Below are 21,171 nucleotides of genomic sequence, written 5' to 3'. Positions count from 1 at the left end.
CCCCTTTCCCACCCTTACCTGGCTGTTCAGGAAACAATGGTGTTAGCACTAAACCATTTTGTATTAACATCTGCATATTCTGATAAATGGGGAAATTCTACAGGGATTTGGCTCTGGGCCTTGAAGAGTGAGTCTTAGAAGAATTTGTGTCTCTCAGCTTTGAGGATATGGCAGAAGAGGATTTCATGTCTCGCCAGAGGCTCTTAGGTTTTGCAATGCAATTCTGATGCTAACTACCCAGAGTTAGTGTAAACTTCACAGATTAAGGGCACAGTCTTCCACAACACTGTCTTCACTTCACACACTAAGCCACAAGCTATGGACCTTCCAGTCCACTCATGATTTGGACAGCTAACCCCCACAATCACTAACCCTTCAGGTTCAATAATTCACTATAACAAATTACATAACTCAGGAATGTGCTGTACTCAAAATTACAGTTTTGTTATAGCAGAGGGATACAAATCCAAATCAGCAAATGGGAGAGCCACATTGGGTGAGGTCTAGGTGGGTCCCAAACAAAACTTGGATGTTCTCAGAACATACCATCTTCCTGGCACATTGATATGTACCACTGATCTGGAAGCTCATCCAAGCTTCATGATACAGAGTTTTACTGAGGTTTCAGTATGTAGGTATGATTGATTGAATCATCAGCCATATGATTAAACTCAATCTCCAGTCCTTCTATCTTCTACTGAGGTCAGGCTGCTATTACCTGGCTCAAAGCCCCAGCCCTCCAATCCCATGGTTGGCCTTTCTGGCATGGTCTCTTTCATCCTGAGTGAACTCATTAGCATAAACTTAGGTATATAGTCCCAAGGGCCCACCAAGTATAATAAAGACACTCCTATCAGGAAATTCCAATGATTTAGAGGCTCCTTCCAGGAACCAGCAACAAAGGCCAATCAAATTCATTATATAATAGGTCTTGATGTAAAATCACTTTTGATGAATATTTCTGTGGTCAGATCAATTGGTGACTTACAAGGAGATTTCCCAGTAAGCATCAGCTGTGTCAGGAAAGCTTCCCTTGAGCCAAATGCTCATCGAACAGACATTGGTAGCAAGAACTGTCATCATCCACATTTGATAAATGTGTTTATGGCCCAAACCACAACCCCTTCCCAGGACCTCTGTCCTTGACTGTTATGAAATTATAGTAGCAGAGAAACTGTTTGTATTAATGAGTATATTCTTCATGGGTATTTCCCATCTAGATTCACTATGAATAACAAATGGCATACATATGATCTTCTTGGTGAAAATAACTAGGCTCCTGGCTTTAGATAAACTTGTGGTATATTGAAAGAGTAGCCTTAGCAATAGCACATTGTAATCTGCAATAAGTACTGTAATAAGAGGTATAAAAATGAACAGAGACAGGGGGACTTCACAGAGAAGCAAAAGTTTAAGCTGAGCCTTAAATAGTTGAGTAGGATTTTAACAGGTGGACCCCGGAGTGGCATTTCAAATAAGTAGGATTCTTCTGATTACCTGTCTAGATCCATGATTGGCTTTTACCTCTGTGTTTCCCCCACCTTCCCAGTCTTCTTATTCCCCAATAAAATTGATGTTGCCTTGAAGAAGAATGAGGCAGGCTTCTTCCGTTCCTTTAAATGCATCAGTAGGAAGTCTGGATTTTTCTTTTCTGTTCCCAGGAACCTCCACTTAACAACTTTAGTATGTCTCACCCTTCATTTCCTTCAACTTCCTCTCCTTGAGGATTTGCAATCAGAACTCAGTTCTTGAAACTAGTTGAGAGAAGAAGATATGTACACAGTACACTTACAGATAATCCAGACTTTGTTGTGATTAAGCTCAGAAGCCATCACACACACACACACACACACACACACACACACACACACACACAAACTCCCTCCATGGGACCTTCTCAGCTCCACGCAAGCCTTACCCCCATCCCTGGGAGGTGAACTTGAGGTTTTATACATAATTGTTAGCTGAAAACAGGGTACAAATTGTCCCTGGGTGATTTATCACCTGCCCTGGCCAGTACTTTCAAAAATGACATTGGGCAGTGGCTATTCTTCTGAAGGCATGCCCTCAAGCAGCCCTGACTTCCTCTCTCTTCCCCTAACTCTTCCCACATTTTTCAATTTCAGGTTTGTGGGCAGACCTGGAAGCTATGTTTATGTGTTCAACAGTTACCGCATGGAAGAGGTAAGTGTAGTTGACCACTGGTGTTTCCTGCCTAGCTAGTGGTCAGTAGGGGCACTCGCTTCACCCCCAGCCCCATCCTTGTCCCCCTTGCACCACAGCTCTGAACTCCGGCCTTTGCTTCTCTGGGCTCACCTGGTCTAACCCCTCCTTCATTTTTCTCTTCCTCTGCAGTGTGCTCCTGGGGGCTGCCTCATGGAGCTCTGCATTCAGCTCAGCATCATCATGTTGGGGAAGCAGTTGATCCAGAACAACATCTTTGAGATCGGAGTCCCGTATGTAATGAACGCTTCTCACCTCTGTCCTTGTTGCCAGAGCCTAGCTCAGCAGGGCAAGGCTTTCAACAGGATTTTCATGGCCTCCCCTCTTCTCAGATAGCTTGGGAATTTAGTCCTTTGTCCACTTGCCAATAACTTTTCCCATAAGGCAGGCCTCCTACCATAAGTGTGGTTTGCCAATCTGATTTGGGATGTTTGAGGCTCACAAACATTAAGCACTTCATTAAGTACACATAACCAGTAAGTGTCAGAGATAGGAATCAGGTATCTTTGACCTCAATGTGTCTAATATTTTTAGTGCTACCTGTTCCCCTAGTGAACAAGTAAAAGAGATTTTTCAGCAGGGTGGATAGTTGAATAGGAAAGTTTAAAACAAAATGTAACTGTTTAGGAAAATCTCTAAGGAAGTCTGGAATATATTCTTTTAGGGGGAGAAGGATGCATACTCATAGCTGGTGAAACACAGAATAGATTTTCACGTGGATTCTCTCGCCCCTGCTGGGTGGGTTTATACAAATTTTATAGAATTAGATTTTACATTGAAATAGTGGTGAAAATAAACACTAACTCACAGACACAAGACCTAAAGAAAAGAGTATGCAGCAAATGAAAATCTATATTCAGGTCAAAGAAAATGTAACCTGTTCTGCCTTTCATTTCTATTGCTTTATGGTGTTAAAGAAGAATCTGTTTCAGAGGACATTTTCAGTCAGTCCAGCATCAGAGAGCCAGGGATGACTGGATGGTATTTAAAGGCTGGGCCAGTTCTGCCTAGGATGACAGGTTGGACAATTTGTATCAGGCCTGGAGTTCTTTGCAAACCCCTTGCGAGATTAACCATTCTGGGATGCAATAGTCAGTCCTCCCAGGGTTAGCTGAAGATACTGCCACACACTCTATCTTTCCATGAGTGATTGACTATGCACATTGTATTAATGGTTCTGAGAAATCCTGCTATGAAGAAACTTGTTTGATCCCTTCCTTTCCAACTGTATTTGTTCAAGTTCTTGGCCATCTTAGTTGTAGATGTTGGGATACACTCTGGCTAGTGAAGAAGCAAAGGAATTTAAGAACAATAGTGGCTAACAGAATATTCTTTAAGAGTCAGAGAGCCAGGCTCTGAGCTACATAACCAGGAATAATAATGTCCACACTGCAGGAGGGCTTGCAGAGAATACCATAGCTTTCACTTCTTGGCTCACATGACTCAGACATTAAAAGATGAGAATTGTATACCAAAGAATCACACCCACAAACACTGCAGTCTGAACTTAAATAGCTGTCTTCATCAGCTTGGGCTGCTATAACAAAATAACACAGACTGGGTGACTTAAACAACACACATGTATTTCTCATAGTTCTGGTGTCTGTAAAGTCCAAGATCAAGGTGCCCGTAGATCTGGTTCTCGACGAGGGCCCACATCCTGGTTTGCAGATGGCAGCCATCTCACTGTATGCTCACATGACCTCTTCTTTGGCTGTGTGTGGAGAGAGTGAGATCTTTGGTGTATCCTCCTCTTCTTATAAGGGCTCTAATCCCATCGTGGGGGCTCCATCGTCCTGACCTCATCTAAACCTAATTACCTGCCAAAGGCCCCATCTCCCCCACCTCCTACTACCATCATGTTGGGAATTAAAACTTCCAACATATGAATATGAGGAAATACAACCATTCAATTTGTAACAACAGCCTGTCTGGGTTTGTTTGTTTTTTTTTTCTTTCAACCTAAGCACAAGATTTGCATACAATTTAACTTAAAAAATTTAAAAATATATATATGAAGTAGCCCTTGTCTTCTCAGAGCTTATCTTCTAAGTTTGGGAGACAAAACAGATAGTATGTGACAGGTGCTCTCTGTGTGGTGCAAACTCAGAATTCAGACTAAGTAAAGGATGGGGATTTGGGAGCAAGTGATCAAAGAAGGCTTTCTAAGCCGAGGGGTTTTCCAGGCTGTGACTGTCTCTTGAAAGGAGGCTGCCATCATCATATGTAATGAGGTGGCCTGCAATTACTACGTTTAAAGAAATAGTTTTTCTTGGGTGTGGATATCATGTCTAAACAAACAGCAGATTGAATCAGGCTTATCAAAATCACCTCCTGCCCCAGGTGGTGCTACCGATGGAGAAAAGTAAGTCTCACAGAGATGACAGCTCCCTGATCAAAGTCTTGGAGACTGTCAGGGTTGTGGCAAGAACTCAGAGTCTCTCTAAATCTATTGCAAGTTTGCTGAGTCCTGGGTTGCTTGGGCCAAATGGAACCATCAGAAGGTGTATGATCTTTCTGCTTTCTCTAGGCAGGGTGTCCAACCAGTGGCCCAGGATGGCTATAAATGCAACCCAACACAAAATCATAAATTTACTTAAAACCTTTTTTTTTTTTGCAGATCAGTTTTTGTTAGTGTTTGTGTATTTAATGTGTGGCCCAAGACAACTCTGCTTCCAGTGTGGCCCAAAGACGCCGAAAAGTTGGACACCCCTGCCTATGGAAAAGTACACCAGAGTGCCCTGCCTCCATGGGGGGGGGGGGTTCCTGTAACTGTCTGAAAGGTCTCCAGACCACTGTCTTCCTCAGAAACACACTTGAAGAACTAAAGTGATAATGGAGAAAATATAGTTTATCTGGAAAGAAAACCCTTTTTAGTGAGAGCTCTACTTCAAGGGATGAGAATCTTCAACATTCTGTCTTAAAACTTTGCCATCCCAATCCTCAGAACAGATCTCAGCATTGACCACCATTAATTAGACTGAATGCTTAGGATGGTCTTCTGTCCCCACACGGGACAACCTCAGGTGGCCCTCGGGTGCTTGCTTCTCTTGGAGGAGGATTGGTGGAAGCATTGGTCTGGGCGTCTTGTTCCACCTCCCTGCTTGGGCTACCCTCTGCTCATCAGTCAGGAAATCATCAGTCTTTAGAGCCTGAGCCCTTTGAAGCTCGGCCCTGTTTCCCAGCTTTCTGACTGAGAGTCACTCAGTGACAGTCATTAAGCAAAGATGGTGAAACACATGGTTGCTGTTCTCTAGTTGACCATCTCAGAGAGACCACGGTTGTTATGGACAAACACCCAGAAAATGTAGAGACCTAAAAAAGAGGTATCAAAGCCACATCTCACCCTTGTGATGCCATGAAATCAGCCTTTCCACCACTGCTACAGTGGAAAGTCTACATTCCCCCTCAACATCTAGGAAAGACACCTGCCCTTCCAGTACATTATTGTTCTGCTCAGGATGGAAGAGTAAACAGCTTGTGGGCATTGGATACCCATTTTTTCATTTCTGGACATCTGGTCTAACATTTAGCTCTTTTACTCTGGACCAAGCAGCCTTTTATACAGTATAAGTGAGGCAAAAACTCTGGCATCTGTTGGGACAGTGTGTTGGCATGGTCCCCACCCATCAACTCCATCAGCTCCATAACAGATGAAGTTAACACACGGCTGTTTGCCTTGAAGGCAAAACTTTCTGGTTTATGCTTGATGTGTGGTTAATATGCCACAGGTATTTGATGGCAATTGCATAGTAACTCATACAGCTTGTGGACAAGTCACTTTTTTAAGTCTCCCTGTCCTTATCTCGTGATGAGAATGATGGCATTAGAACCATCTCCAGGATGCTCTCATTTTAGCTCAGACATTCTTCGAACCTCTCCTCTAGTCAATGAAGCTAGTCACTGCTGATTCCAAGCACAACTTTCTACTTCAAAATATTTTTCCCTGTTCCAGTTTCTAGTCTTCTAAAGGAAACACACAACATAATTATGAAGATGAATGTAGGGAAGTCGAACAAAAAGTTCTTCCATCAAACCCTATGTCCCTTTATCTTCAAAGATCTTTATCTACAGGTTGTATTTTGAGTTTGGTCACATGAAATCACTGTGACTATGATTTGTGGATTTTCCACTCTCTATTCAGAACCTGCTCTCAATAAATTAGACCCATCCAGTCCAGCACTCAGCACCTAGCAATATCCTTTTGTGTAGCATGGTTGAAATAACCAAGAAAATAAAAAGGAGTCTCTTATAGCCAGAAGAGAAATGACAGTTGAACCTGACGGTGAGGAAACAGCAGTGTAAATTGTAAAAATTAGACCCCGTGGTCTTTAGCTCTTGGGTGGAGGTGACACATCACTGTAGGGCAGATATTGGGTGGTCTAACAGATCTGGGTTCAAATCCAGGCTTTACAGTATAATTACTGTGTGACTTTGGGAAAGTTATTCTAGAAAGATTTCCATCCAACATGGTTATGTGAAAATGCAGTTTGGATATATGCTCAGCTACCTTGAAAATGGGAATATGGACATCTGAGAAAAGAAGAACCATTCTTGGGGGTTCCAGGTGACCAAGGTGTTGCTGAGTTTTATTGACTTACATGTTTATACGTGATGCATTGTAAGTGTTTCAAGTCCAGGAGTAGACTGAAAAGAGCAACTCAGGAACATGATTTTCCTCTTCTGTTCTGGGCCCAGTGGCTTTTGGTTTAAAATGGAGCTCTTGTGTACCTTCAGAGCCTGCCTCATAGTTTTTACCCCCAGGGAAATAAATATTAATCTTAGGGACCATACCTGATTTTTATATAAAGACGCAAGTCTGAGGAGTTAGGTAGGTGATCATGCTAGATAAGACTGTTTGGGGTAAAAAATATCAGAGTGACTGTCTATAGCAGTGATTTTCAACCATTGTGCCACAAAGATTTTTAAAACATGCAATACCTGACTATTTATTCAGGGGTGCTGACCTCTTTTCCCTTAGATTGTCAAATAAAAATATATGACAACAGCCAACACAACAATAACCACCCAGTGTGAATGAATCAAAATTATACCTATTTTTTTGTCAGATCACAAAAAAATAATATATTTTTTGGTGTGCTGCCAAATTTTAGTAATTAGTTTATGTGTGCCATGAGATGAAAAAGGTTGAAAATTGCTGGTCTAGAGTATTCATCATTTACTTCTGAGAGCAATTTTTTAACATTCTTCCAAAGAAAATTTTAAAATGTGGAAGACTATCTAATTGACCTTTATTGTAGGTCAAACCATCCACTATAATTTATCTCTCCCCTTGAGGGTACAGCCTTTTCATTAGATTCTGTGTGTGTGTGCTGCAAAAAGTACAACTACAATTTCAATGGCTTTGAGAATCTTATAGTCCAGCAGGCTTCTTGAATTAGAACATTGTTTCCCTATCTTCAGTCACTTATGAACCAACTTTTAAATTTTTTTTCTCATTTCTATATGAATAGCTGTTTGCATATTGATTCCCTCTGAACCAATTCATTTTTTATTTAATTCCATAACATTTCTGAGAGTGGGAAATGAACACTATCAGTTACCACAAATAGCAAATAACAGTAGAAAGAAATACAATAAAAATAGAGCGCTATTAACCAAGGACATTAGCCTAAGGGCTGTATTCTCTATTTTAAAGAAAGATGCACAAGCTTGGGGAGATGTTAACGACACACCAGCAGCAGACTGGGGTTTCCTCTTTGACTGCAACCAGTAGGACTGAATGAGAGCAGAAAAGGAAGTAACTTTCCCTGATGCTCTAATGAGATACAAGGCCAAGTGTAGAGACCTTCCAAAGGTGTCATATGCACAGCTAGTGGAATGTGTCCTTTGCTGGAATCACTGGTTTAGAGCAATATTATCACTTCTTAATCCCATAGGTCTTCATGAAGCTGGCACAAGGTAGCAGGCATGTTTAAGTCCTGCACAGCCACTCTTTGAGACCGTGGGTAAGCTTCTGCGGCTCTCTAATGTGGCAGATGTCCCAGGCAGGGCCGCTGTGGAAGCCCAACTCTGTGCCGCTCCTTCCATCAGGCAGCAGCACATCTCACCTTTGCTAGGCCTGGTTTGGAGACCCTGGATATAGAAAAACAAAGTGCTTCCCAAGGGAGCAGTAAAACCAGGGGCACCAGGAGCTTTAAAGGCAGCTCTGGGACTAATGAGGATATGATCACAGATAAAACTGGGTTGTGTGGTCTGGCCTTGGACTATTCCCACGCATACCACCAAGGCTCCCAGGGCCTGACAGAGTTGTGGCAGGTGCTCCCTGGAGAGGAGCCAGGCGGTCAAACACTATGGGCCTCAGAATAATGCAGTGACTTCTGAGGTGACTTCGGACATGGTGAGCAGCAAGGCAGAACCTCCTCTCATGCTATTTATTACCCAAGCCCACTGTTGGAGATTTCCCTCATCCCCAGCCTCCTCATACACACCTCACCTTTTCCTCTTCCATCTATGTTTGTGCCAAATACCCTTTGGAGCCAAACTGCATGGTGCCTCTGAAACACGCCATACAACATCCCAACTCCTTGCTATGGTTTTATCTCAGGCTAGGTCCAGTATTCCTTGAAGCAGAATTGGAAATGGGCCTTGCATTATCCAGAAAGATGTGTGCCTGTGTGTGTGTGTGGTAAATACTTTTTTTCAAGTCCAAGATTATCTCCTGGGCATAGGCTGAGATGCACAGAGCAGATAGAGCAATACTTCCACTGGCAAAACATCCGCCATCCCTATTTTTACTAAAAGCACAAGATCACTTCTCAAAATAGCTGGAATATAACTCTGGACACAGCCAGTAAGGTTTTATAAACTTTCTGCTCTTTTGGAGTAACTGTGATAAATATTACATTTCAAGACATAAAACAGTCTCTCTTTAAAGCCATCACAGGCAGAGAAGGTCTGTGTTCTCCCCAAATACAGTGGAATCTGGCCATGAATCCGGAGTTTAAGGAACAAATTTGAACCTTGTCAGGTGTCAGGAAAAGGAATACATAGCTCAGAGGTTGATGTGTTTCTCTTCTTTGACCCATTTAGGGCTTGGTTTTGCCTTCTTTAATGAGGCTTGTGGTGGCTGTGGAGCCAGGGTCTGAGGACTGCAGGCTGGGTGGGGCTCAGATTCCTGTGGCTGGGAGGCCCCAGGTGAGACAGACACTCCCCGTGGCCTCAGGGTGAGCCCGTGGGGCACAACTGAAGGAAAGGCTCTGAGCCTTCCAGACAGTTTTTCAGACTTGTCATTTAAAAAGGGACAGGAAAATAGCAGATGAAAAGGATGAGGGTAACATCAAAGGAGTTATTTTAACAAGTACATCATACAGTCGGAATCATAATCTGAAGTTTTCCAAATGGCCCATCTGTATATTATACAACTTGTAAGATTCCTGTTAAGTCCCACTCTTGAGGGACTGTTTGCATTAATTTTTTTAATGGTCACTGAGATCTCCAGGCACAAAAACTTCTGGGAATAATGGGTTCACAAGGTTTATTTGTGGGGTTTTCCCCTCATTGTTTTTGACCTACCCCTGGTGTATTATACCGCTGACCACAAAGTTCTTCCTGACGCTCTCCTGCTGCCCTCTTCCTTGCCATGCGGCCTTCCTGTTGGCCTTCTGTTCTTGTGACTGCTCCTTCCTTGTCCTTTCAAGGCTCCTTTCCCTACATCCATCCCTTAATTTTAGATATTTTCCTCCTCTGCTCCATCCACATGTGGTGCTCATTTAGGGTTTCAGTTGTTCTCTCCATGATGATTCTCAGATCTTGAGCTCCAAACCAGACCTGTTTTCAGAGCTCTAGACCCGTATACAAAATTGCTAACTAGACATCCCTACTTGGTTGTCTCATGGCTTCCTCCACCTCAACAGGTCCTCCTCTTCTTCATCAAAACTGCCTCTTCTCTAGTGTTTCCTGTCTTAGCAAACTATGTCACCTTCCAGGCACATGCCCAAATACCCTTCAATCCTCCTTCTCCTTCCCTTCCCACATACAGTTCACCACCAGCTTTTTTTTTGTTTTTGTTTTTAAATTTTTTTTATTGTTGCTCAGTGACAGTTGTCCCCGTTTTTCACCACAAGCTTCTTACCTATACCTCCTAAGCGTGTCTCACCCTGTCTACGTCTCAACCTGTGCACCCATTGCAATCACCATAAACTCAGCTACTATAATTTCTTACCTGAGGTACTGCATTAGATGGCTTACAAGGCCTTCGGTGCTGTAAACTTGCCTTATCTTTCAAGTCTTATCTTTTGTCACTTTTTCTCTCCTGCTCTATGCTCCAAACATTTTGAGCCACTCATATTTGCCTTTGGCTGTTGCACAAATAATTTCTTGGGCCTAGAACATACCTTCACTTGTCATATCACTGTCCCTCTTCCCCATGCTTCTATCATCTCTCATCATTTTACTGGTTTATACAGCTCTCCCTCAGGGAACACTTCCTCTGCTTTAGGCCAGGTTAGGTTTCTTTGTTATGTCCTCATAATTACCTAACCTCCTTCCTTCATAATACTCATTATACATTATTAGTAACACTTACTTAAGTGTTACTTTTCCAGCTAGACTACCTCATTAAATGCATCAGATGGTTGGATTTATTTTTTCCTGGAGAGCATATATTAGGAACCTCCATTTTTCTGTTTTAACTGGAATCATGTGTTCACTAAACCTTCTGTAAAGCTATTGATCTGAGTTTGATCTAATGCTCCATTTTCTAATGGATTCCTTGTTTGCTGGATTATATATTGTTTTCTTTCTTCTTTATATCTTTGGTTGAATTTCCTCCTGGAATTTCATGAGAATGGATGCATAGAAGGATATCTTTTAGAAAAACTTGCATGTGTGAAAGTGTCTTTATTCCACCTTTGCAACTGATGTATAGTTTGGCTGGGTATAGAATCCTGTGCTAAGCTCATTTGCCTCCTCAGTGTTAATATATTTCCCTAAAATTTTCAAGTGTCAAGGGATGATGTTGAGAATTCTATTATTGTTTTGATTCCAAATAATTTTTAGATAATTTATTCTTGTCCTACTGGACTGGGAAGCTTTTGGAATCCTTTTCATCATTCTGAGAGTTCTAAAATCTCATGCTGAAGTGCTTTGGTGGAGGTCCCTTTTTAATATAACCATTATACTGAGTAGGTCCTCCCAATCAGAAAATGCATGTCTTTCATCTCTGGGACATTTTCTTGTATTTGTTTTGTATTTTCTCCTCCACCATTTTCTTGGTCTTCTTTTTCTGATTAGATGTTGGAGTTCATAGATTTGTTCAATTTTTTATCTTTTCTATTTTCCATTTATTTGTCTTTTGTACTATTTTTTCCTGAGTTTATTGATTTTTAACTTCCTATCATTTTATTGGGTATATTTCAGATCTAGAGTTTTCCTGGTTCATTTTCTCCTCCAAATAAACTTTTTGCTCCTGCAGGTGTTAGAAAGTGGTAGTCACTTGGGGAATATGGGTGGACAGACACATTAGGGGCTACTATTCATTAAAAAGGGTGTTGACCAGTCACTACCCCCTGCCTTTGGGGATACCTGGTGCTTGCAATTCCTGAGCCTTTCTGAGATTTCACAGCATGAGTTGGCTTGCTTGTCTCTGCTGTCTTTCACTATAGGCACTTGGTATTCACTAAGTGCCAACTTAGACCATTGCAGCTTTGCTAACTCCTTCATCCACTGTTCATCTTCCAAAATATTCATTACAACTCTCATGCACTACTGTATTCATGACTATTTTCTTTAGTCTCATGGTTTTACACATTTTAAAATTCATTCACTGTCATTTTTGTAGCATTTCAGAAGTAGATGGGGATATACACATATGTTCTATTTTCCATGTTTAATTAAAACCACTGATTATTTTTTATTAAAGGGTTAGTCAAGTTTCCTGACAAAGTCTCAATTTGAGGTCTGGACTTCCCTTCCACTTTCTCTCCCTCCTTCCATTCTTTCCTTCTTTTCTTCTCTCCTCCTCTCTTTAAATTTTTTTTCATCTTCTCAGATAGCGTGTCAGCTGGTCCATGTTATTTGGCTTCAGAATCATTAGGCTCCATCTGGGTTTTTCTCCATTTTTTTTATTATCACAGAATTATTGTTTGCTAATTTATTATAAAATATTTTACTGTTGCTTCTATGAATCTCAACTCATTCTTTAAACCCTCCTTTGATGATGATAATGATAATAGGGACAATGATAGATATATTTAGTGAACTCTTAGCATGTACCAAGCCCTAAGTGAAGCATATGACATAGATTATTTCCTTGGACTAGCCCTAGGGGCTAGTTGACATTTTCTCATTGATAAGAAGCTAAAGTTTATGGAGTTTTAATAACTGCCCAAGAAACTGTAGTTAGTGAGTTGTGAAACTGGGTTTTAAAAAACTATTTCCTGACCTCAAAGATCAGACTTTACACACTACACTATATTACATCTTGATGGCAAATGATATTAGACAAACACTGATTAGAATAAAATTTTGAATGATTAGATTTTCATTAACTGTCAGAAGCACTTTCTAACAACAGAATGAAATGCCTAATATTAACAGGAGTGCCAGTCTGGAAATAGCTAACCAGGGGTTGGATGGTCATGTGTGAGGAATGCATAGGGTAGGGGTAGTTTTCTGCATTTAGGTGGAGCATGAACTTCAAAATCCCTTTAAAATTTTCAAGTCTTTGATTATGTCAGTTCTAATGTTGTGTGCACATCCATCTCCTGGAAACTTTCTCACAGAATGGTTAGCAGAATTGGCAGCCTGTTCCTTTACCCAATTTCATTCTCTATATATTCTGTATCAATGGGAAGCATGAAAAGACTATATAGCCTCAGGTATATTTTAACATTCAATATTAAAATAATAATAGCTACCATCTACTGAATGCTTACTATGTCCAGATATTATGCTAAAAATTGTATAAACATTCTTTCACTTAGTCCTTATACCAACCCTGAGAAGCTGGATTGTTACTGTCTTGTTACCATTCTAGACCAAAAAAAGTCATGCATGTGATTGACTTAGTCAACTGGGGTTGCATAACAAATGCCACAGACTGCGGGCCTTAAACAAGATAAATTTATTTTCTCAGAGTTCTGGAGAACTGACAAAGTTTGGTTTCTAGTGAGGGCCTTCTTCCTGGCCTGCAGACAACCACTTCCTCACTGTGTCCTCGCGAGGCAGAGACAGAGAAATCACTGTCTCTTCCTTGTCTCATAAGACGGGTAGTCTTATTGGATTAGGACCCTACTTTTATGACCTCATTTAGCCTTAATTACCTCATGAAAGCCCTATCTCTAAATATAGTCACATGGGGGTCAGAGCTTTGACATATAAATTTCTTGAGGAGGATTGATTTCAACTTATAGTATTGGTAGACAGTGTTTAGCTTGGCTTTAATGGAGAGATGATGCCTGAAAATTTAAGACCTTAAAATGTTTAAATTTGGAGAAGAGCATGTTTCTACTATTTTCTGGACACACTCTCTTCTCCATGAAGAGAGGGGATGGATCTCCTGTTAGATGATAGGACTGTTCAGTATTTGGCAGGAAGGGCCAACTGTCTTGTTGTTTATTAAAAAGCAGTAAGAATTCAGTTTCTTTCCTGGTCTTTTGTGTGGTGAGTTTTTCATTACCCCGATAAAGGACCTTCTCAGGTTGTCTTTAAGAGAGAACAATTCTCCTTAGTATCTCTCTATCTGTTCTTGGATCAGGGATGACTTCAGTGTCAACATTTAGTTTGTTTCTCCTTTCTGTCTGCAGAACTAACTCTGTCCTCCAGAAGCTTTTGGTGACTGGTCCTTTTCTTTTCCAGGAAGCTCAAAAAACTATTTCGGAAGCTGAAAGATGAGACAGAACCTGAAGAAATGGACTCTGCCCATTCAAAGCATCCAGAGCAGTGGGACCGAGATTATAGCTTGGAACCATATACTGGACTGACTCCAGAGTACATGGAAATGAGTAAGAGCATGTGATCTTTCCTTCCTGGTACAGGTTCAGACAAGGGGTCTGGGAGAGGGGAGGGGAGGGGAGAGGGCAGGGAAATGACTGCAGCAGCCGCTGCATCTTCCTGTGCTTCCTGGTTACACAAGGCCACCTGCAGTGACACATTAAAGTTGAGGAGTATGAAACAGGAAGAACCCTGGGATGAGAACCAGGGGCAACTCTTATCACCAAGTTGATACTAGGATGTTGCCCTCTTCTCCTAGGGTTTCCTTTCTACATCTTGAAATGAGAAGTTTAGTCTCTCAGGTCCCTGCCCATGGTTTTATCACTGATAAAGCTAAAAGATAAACAGTGAAGTCTGAAATTTGAGGATATAGTTTCCCTTAAGGAAAAGTAAAATAGTCCTATGACACTGGGGACAAGGGTATATACATATTTGACATGGAGAATATAGGAGTCCCCAACTCTGATCAGGTAGGGCTGGGTAAGATGTCAACTTTTCCCTAAAAAACATGGTGATGTTTTGTGTAGAGGGTGAGAAATAGATTTTTGGCCACTGAGCCTCTGGTTGTTCTTGGATAAGACTTTAAAACAGAGGTGCACGTAGTACAGACCAATAGAACATGGTTATTTACATGCAACTAAGACACCATGAGTTTTCCATTATGAGAAGTGTCCCAACTTAGACCAGCTGCCTTCAAACTCTTGGCTATTTGTGAATAATCCTGATCTTTTATTGAGGTGGATATATGAGAAGCCTCTTTCCAAGACTTGGAACTAATGAATTAAAAACATAGGACCAAGAGGTCAGACATATCATCTAAACATTTACTCTGTCCAGAGTGTTGGAGAAACATCAATCATGTCCAAAAAAATAATCACTCAATACTTAATATCATTGTATTACCATAATGACTCCTGCCTCCTTTGTTTAATCACTTTTAATAGGGGACTGCCAATGCCTCTCTGGGCACCAGGTACTTCACTTGTTATTTCTAATTGATATTTATTCTTTTCTATTTGTAAAAATGTGTGCATGTATGTTAAGGGTAGAAAGGAGGGCAAGAGTCTACATTAGATGACCTCAAAAGTTTTGTTCTAGCCCTGGAGATCTAAAATTCCAGGCAAAGCCTGAGCTTTGTATTCTAAATAAACTCAACAGAGAAGAAACAATTATTGTCTGCTTCAGGAACAACAGGCAAAGAAAATATCAAGACCCAGTTTATGTAAACACATAGCTCCCTTATTCTTTTCACCTTTAGTTAAGTGCTACCTCTAATCCCTCTCCAACCAGATATTTACACATAGATGATTACTGGTATTTCAGATGCTATTCTATGCCTGCCATCCTCTCAGAAAGAAACTGCTGCCAGAAATTGAGGTTTCCATCTGGGAAAGGGCTTACTTGAGGGATCCTTGAGCTCTGTCTCTCAACCTCCACCCTCCATCTCTAGTCTTCTACCTCCACCATCCAATTATCTGTAGGTTTTACATATTGTCTGTCTATATAGTTGACTATTTTAATGCTTCCTCTTTTGAGTGATTAAGAGCAGAGGCCATTGAGCCATATTTCTTGGGTTCAGATTCTGGCACTATCACCAACTAGCTGGGCAACTTTGGGTAAGTGGATAATCTTTGTGTCTCAATTTGCTTTAGCTATAAAAAATGATAATAATATCTACCTAGTGGGGTTGTTGTATTTAATTAATTAATATCTGTGACACTCTTAGAAGAGTGTCTAGCACATATAAAACTATGTTAAGTGTCAAGTGTTGTTTCTCTTAATGGTCCTGGGCCCTAGGAAGGCAGAGTGCAAGGAAATATGGGCCCCTTTTTCAGCTGTCATGTCACTGAATAGATAGCCACTCTGTATTCGAACTTGGGCACTTACAAATTAATGAGAAGAGACAAAAACAAAAACTAGAAGACTTGGTGATTTCTGGAAGAAATTCACACCAAAAAGAAAGAGAGTGAAACTTATTCTATAGATTACACACACACACATACACACACACACACACACACACACACACACACACACCCTACTTATAGAATAAGAATATAAGGGAATAAAACAATCATACAGCAGAAAGCTTGAAAATAGAAAAAAGAAGGCATACTTTCCCAAAACTTCCCTCATTCAAGTAGAACTTTTATTAACATTTTGATGCATACTTCTGATCAAGATGGAGGCATAGGCAGAAACACTTTGCCTCCTTGCACAACCAAAAGTAGGACAAAAAATTTAAAAACAAAAAATAACTAGAACTGCCAGAAAATTGACCTGTATGGAAGTCTGACAACCAAGGAGCAAAAGAGGAAACATTTACGCAGACCGGTAGGAGGGGCAGAGACAGGCACTGGGGATAGAGAAAACATGTGGCAAGGCGGCGGCTGGCAGACTGGGTGGTTCCACATTTGTGTGCAGATAAACCATGAGGAGCAGCTGGGGAACAAGACAGACCATGCAATCCAGGGTTCCAGCGTGGGAAAGAAAGCCTCAAAACCTCTCGAGGTAAAAACCTGTGGGGGTTGTGGTGTCAAGAGAAACTCCCAACCTCACAGAAGAGTCCACTGGAGAGACCCACAAGGTCCGAGAATGTACACAAACCCACCCACCAGGGAGTCAGCACTATAAGGGTCCAATTGCTTGTGGGTGGTGGGGGAAGTGACTGAAAGCTGGCTGAGAGCCAAGCATGTGGCACCATTGCCTCTCTGACCCCTCCCCCCAACTTAGCGTCACAACACAGCGACCTGGGTTGCCCTGCCCTGGCGAATACCTAATGTTCTGCCCCTCCCAACATAAGAGGGACACTGAGACAAAGAAACATAGCCCAAATGAGAGAACAGATCAAAACTCCGAATATAGAACTAAGTGATGAACAGATAGCCAACCTATCAGATGTACAATTCAAAACACTGGTAATCTGGATGCTCACAGAATTGATTGACTATGGTCACAAAATGGAGGAAAAAGTGAAGACTATGCAAAGTGAAATAAAGAAAAATATACAGGGAACAAACAGTAAAGGGAAGGAAACCGGATCTAAAATCAACAAATGGGAGCAGAAGGAAGAGATAAACATTTAACCAGGACAGAATGAAGAAACAAGAATTCAAAAAAATAAGGAGAGGCTTAAGAACCTCTGGGACAACTTTAAACAATCCCATATCTGAATCATAGGGGTGCCAGAAGGAGAAGAGGAAGAGCCAGAAATTGAAAAGTTATTTGAAAAAATAATGAAGGAGAACTTCCCCAATCTGGCCAAGGAACTAGACTTCCAGGAGATCCAAGAAGCTCAGAGAGTCCCAAAGAAGTTGGACCCAAGGAAGCACACACCAAGGCACATCATAATTACATTACCCAAGATTAAAGGTAAGGAGAGAATCTTAAAAGCAGCAAGAGGAAAGGAGACAGTTACCTACAAAGGAGTTCCCATAAGACTATCAGCTGATTTCTCAAAAGAAACCTTGCAGGCAAAAAGGGGCTGGCAAGAAGGGTTCAAAGTCATGAAAAACAAGGACCTACATCCAAGATTACTCTATCCAACAAAGCTATCATTTAGAATGGAAAGGCAGATAAAGTGCTTCCCAGTTAAGATCAAGTTAAAGGAGTTCATCATCACCAAGCCCTTATTATATGAAATGTTTAAGGGACTTATCTAAGAAAAAGAAGATGAAAAACTATGAACAGTAAAATGACAACAAACTCACAATTGTCAACAACTGAACCTAAAAAACAAAAACAAAGCAAACACCTAGAACGGGAACAGAATCACAGAAATGGAGATCAGAGTGGGGGGGAAGAATGGGGTAAAAGGTACTGGGAATAAGCAGCATAAATAGTAGGTACAAAATAGATGGGGAGGTGAAGAATAGCATAGGAAATGGAGAAGCAGAAGAACTTATATGTATGACCCATGGACATGAATAAAGAGGATGGCGGGGTGCTGGGGAGAGGGGCAGTGCAGGGTGGAGGGGGATAAAGGGGAGGAAAAAAATGGGACAACTGTAATAGCATGATCAATAAAATACATATTAAAAAAACAAAAACGTTTTAATGCTATTTCTTAGACCCTTTTCTTCTTATATCTGATTTTAAAAATAAAGTGATCATATTCACACATTTGTCTCCCTTTTTTTATTTAGCATTATATGACTATTTCCAAGTTGTCACATAATATTCACAGTAAATAGCTACATAATAAATAATCCGTCTCATAAATGTATCATAGTTTATTACATATCTTTCAATGAAGTACATTATAGGCTCATTTTCTAATTTTTCCCCTATTTTAATGATCTAATATATATTATCTTCATATATATAATCTTTTGCACATTGGAAATAGTATTATTTCCTCAAGATAGACTCCCACAGATGTAATTACTAGATTTGACATATGGCCATTGTATGGTTCTTGATTTATTTTACCAAATTGCTGTCTGAATGATTAGTTCATCTACCTACAGGCAATATACAAAACACCCTTCCAGTGAGTACACATTATTCAGTAACTGGAAGTCATGTGATATGGAAGAATTATCAGTGTGCAGTAAGCTTGAGATTCTCAGACCCTGTGCCTACCTCATTCCACTTTGTTGGCCTGAATATTCAGATTTATCTTTAAGCTTTTCACAGTGCTTCCACTGTGAAGTCTTCCTAGACAAAGCCCTGTTTCTCCTGAGAGGAATCATTAATTATTTGTTTTGTCCCAGTGTTGCATTTGATAGACACACTGAAGGTGTATCTTGCAGAATCATGGTAATATCACTCACACATCTGTTCTTCAGCAGACCCAGTCTATAAGATTCCAGAGATCAGTAAGTAGGAACTAAGGCTTATTCATCTTCATATCCTCCAGAGTCTGTATATTTCTTGGCACATAATCGGCAGATCATATGCCTGATAATCAAAAACAACAGTGAGTGAATGAATGAGTGAATTTATTAATTAATAAATAAATTAATTAATAATTAATTTATTAATTAATTAATTAATCAAAAACAACAGTGAGTGAATGAATGAGTGAATTTATTAATTAACAGAGGTAAGTTTCTTGTAACTTTAAGTGGCAAATGAAGGATCATTTTCAAAGCCGGGCTTGGTTGTTGATGGGTCAAGGATGTTCTGAAGAGTTTTCTAGCTCTGAGTAGGAGGTTGGGGTCAATCCCCACGTTCCTTTCTGGTTCTGAGGATTTACATACCAATAATAAGAGCAAGGTAGAGCATGTTAAGGAAAAGGGCTAGCAAGTGCAAATATAGGTTTTTGGGTAGGGAGAGTTCAGGTAAACACCTGGGATTAGCAGAGAACCCTGACTGCCAGACAAATTTGCATTTCATATCAGGCCAGAGGAAATAGTTATAAAACCTTGGTCAATGCTGTGACTATGTATGAACTCTGTTTCCCTTGAGAAAATGGGCATCAAGTGTAGAAGGGAGATAGTAAGACTAAAGAAGGAATGAGGAGACACAGGTAGACTCATTCATTTATTTATTCATCAAACATTTATTAAACACCTAGAAGAACAAGTTTGGAAACCAGAACAGTCTCTTAAACAATTCAGGTTGATGTGGATTTGGTCAACAATCTAACTGATGTTGATCCAGCTTTGTCTGGAGAAGGAAGTCTGACCACACAAGGGTTTTCCCAGCTGGGTTTCATAGAAAGTCACCCATAGAATTCTGTAGGCCATTTTGCTGTCAGTCATTTTAGAGACGTGACTATTTTATTTTGTATTTTATGTAAGTACAAGGACAATGGTTCTGAGTTAGAATCCTTTCGTTTTTTCATCTTTGGATTATCCTCTTCACCCTTCAAGGGAGTATTTGCTTCCATGTACAATCAAAGGCTGCAGAATAAACTTTAGTAAATAACAACTTCATCCAGCAGTGTAGGTAGGATAAGTGTGGGTAGAGGTGGGTTCTGGAGTCAAACCACCAGGCTTTGGATCCTAAACCTCCTGGATCTAGTGACATGACACTGACCTTGATGTTTAAAATCACCCAGGCCCAATTTCCCCATCTCAAAAGTGGGCTTGATGATAATAGCACCTACTTTATTAGGATGGTTCTGAGAAATAAATGAGGTATATAAAGTAAGTAAAAAGAAACAAACAGTGCTTGATGCACACAGGCTCTCAATGAACATTAACCACCATTGTTATTGTTAGGAGTCCAATTTCTTTCTCTTTAATCTAGAAATGGACTAAACACAGTTTGGAGCCCTTGAATGTAGTAAGAACTGGAGGGTCTTCCCATCCCACAGTGTGAGGTTAGGCAGAAATGTTTAAAGATGGAGGATATCAGACTTGGAAGTGAATCTGGCTTAACTTCAGAAACCTGAGACACAAACATTCCAAGTTTCTTGTCCCTTCAGGAAACCCAAGCCCTTAGGGCTCTATGTGACAAGTCTGCCTTCTCAAATGCACTCTTTTTGTCATCTGTTCATCTAAAACCCACAAACTTTTGTTGTTCAGTCATCACCCCGCAAAAAATCACTATTGTTTTCCTAACTCAGGAATTCAATTATTCTCCGTAGGGTGTTCCTCCAGCTTCTTAAATGCAGTCCAAGCTCTGGGGTCCTTGGGCTGTTAAAGTGGGCAATGAGAAGAATTTCTTTGGTTATTCACACAGTTATTAAAGGAAATCTCGTTTTTCTCAGTCCTGAGTTTTCATCCTGTCAAACTGTGATAGAAAGGGAGGTGTGTGGATGATTGCATATTTACTTACTTACTTATTTGGAGTGAAAGCCAGGTAATTATCCTGGAGGGCCCAGGGCTGCTGGTCTCCCCTGCTCTCTGGGTGTGTATTCCAAGACCTGTGAGAACCCCCCAGCTGATGACAGTGCACGGGGCAGGTCCGCCTCAGAGACCAGGACATCAGCCCCCTTGCAGCTGCATCCCAGTCATCTCGTGATACTGTAAGCTTGAACTCCTGGGTTCAGAAGGACCATCCAAGACTTGACATAGACCCTGTGGTCTTCTCCGTGACTCC

General features: G+C 40.8%; 1 protein-coding gene across 1 annotated transcript in view; it reads left to right on the top strand.

Moving 5' to 3' along the window:
- Positions 1-21,171, top strand: part of ANO2 (anoctamin 2) — a 294,279-nt gene that overhangs the window by 241,519 nt on the left and 31,589 nt on the right. The window contains exons 18-20 of the mRNA XM_054574699.1: positions 2,127-2,184; positions 2,356-2,456; positions 14,044-14,189. Of these exons, the coding sequence (XP_054430674.1) occupies positions 2,127-2,184; positions 2,356-2,456; positions 14,044-14,189 (305 nt within the window). The remainder of the gene's footprint in view (positions 1-2,126; positions 2,185-2,355; positions 2,457-14,043; positions 14,190-21,171) is intronic.

This window comes from Pteronotus mesoamericanus, unplaced genomic scaffold, assembly GCF_021234165.1.
Source record: "Pteronotus mesoamericanus isolate MK-2021 breed Mesoamerican mustached bat unplaced genomic scaffold, CSHL_Meso_final contig_263, whole genome shotgun sequence".
Lineage (NCBI taxonomy): Eukaryota > Metazoa > Chordata > Mammalia > Chiroptera > Mormoopidae > Pteronotus > Pteronotus mesoamericanus.
This window is presented reverse-complemented; position numbering and strand designations above follow the sequence as displayed.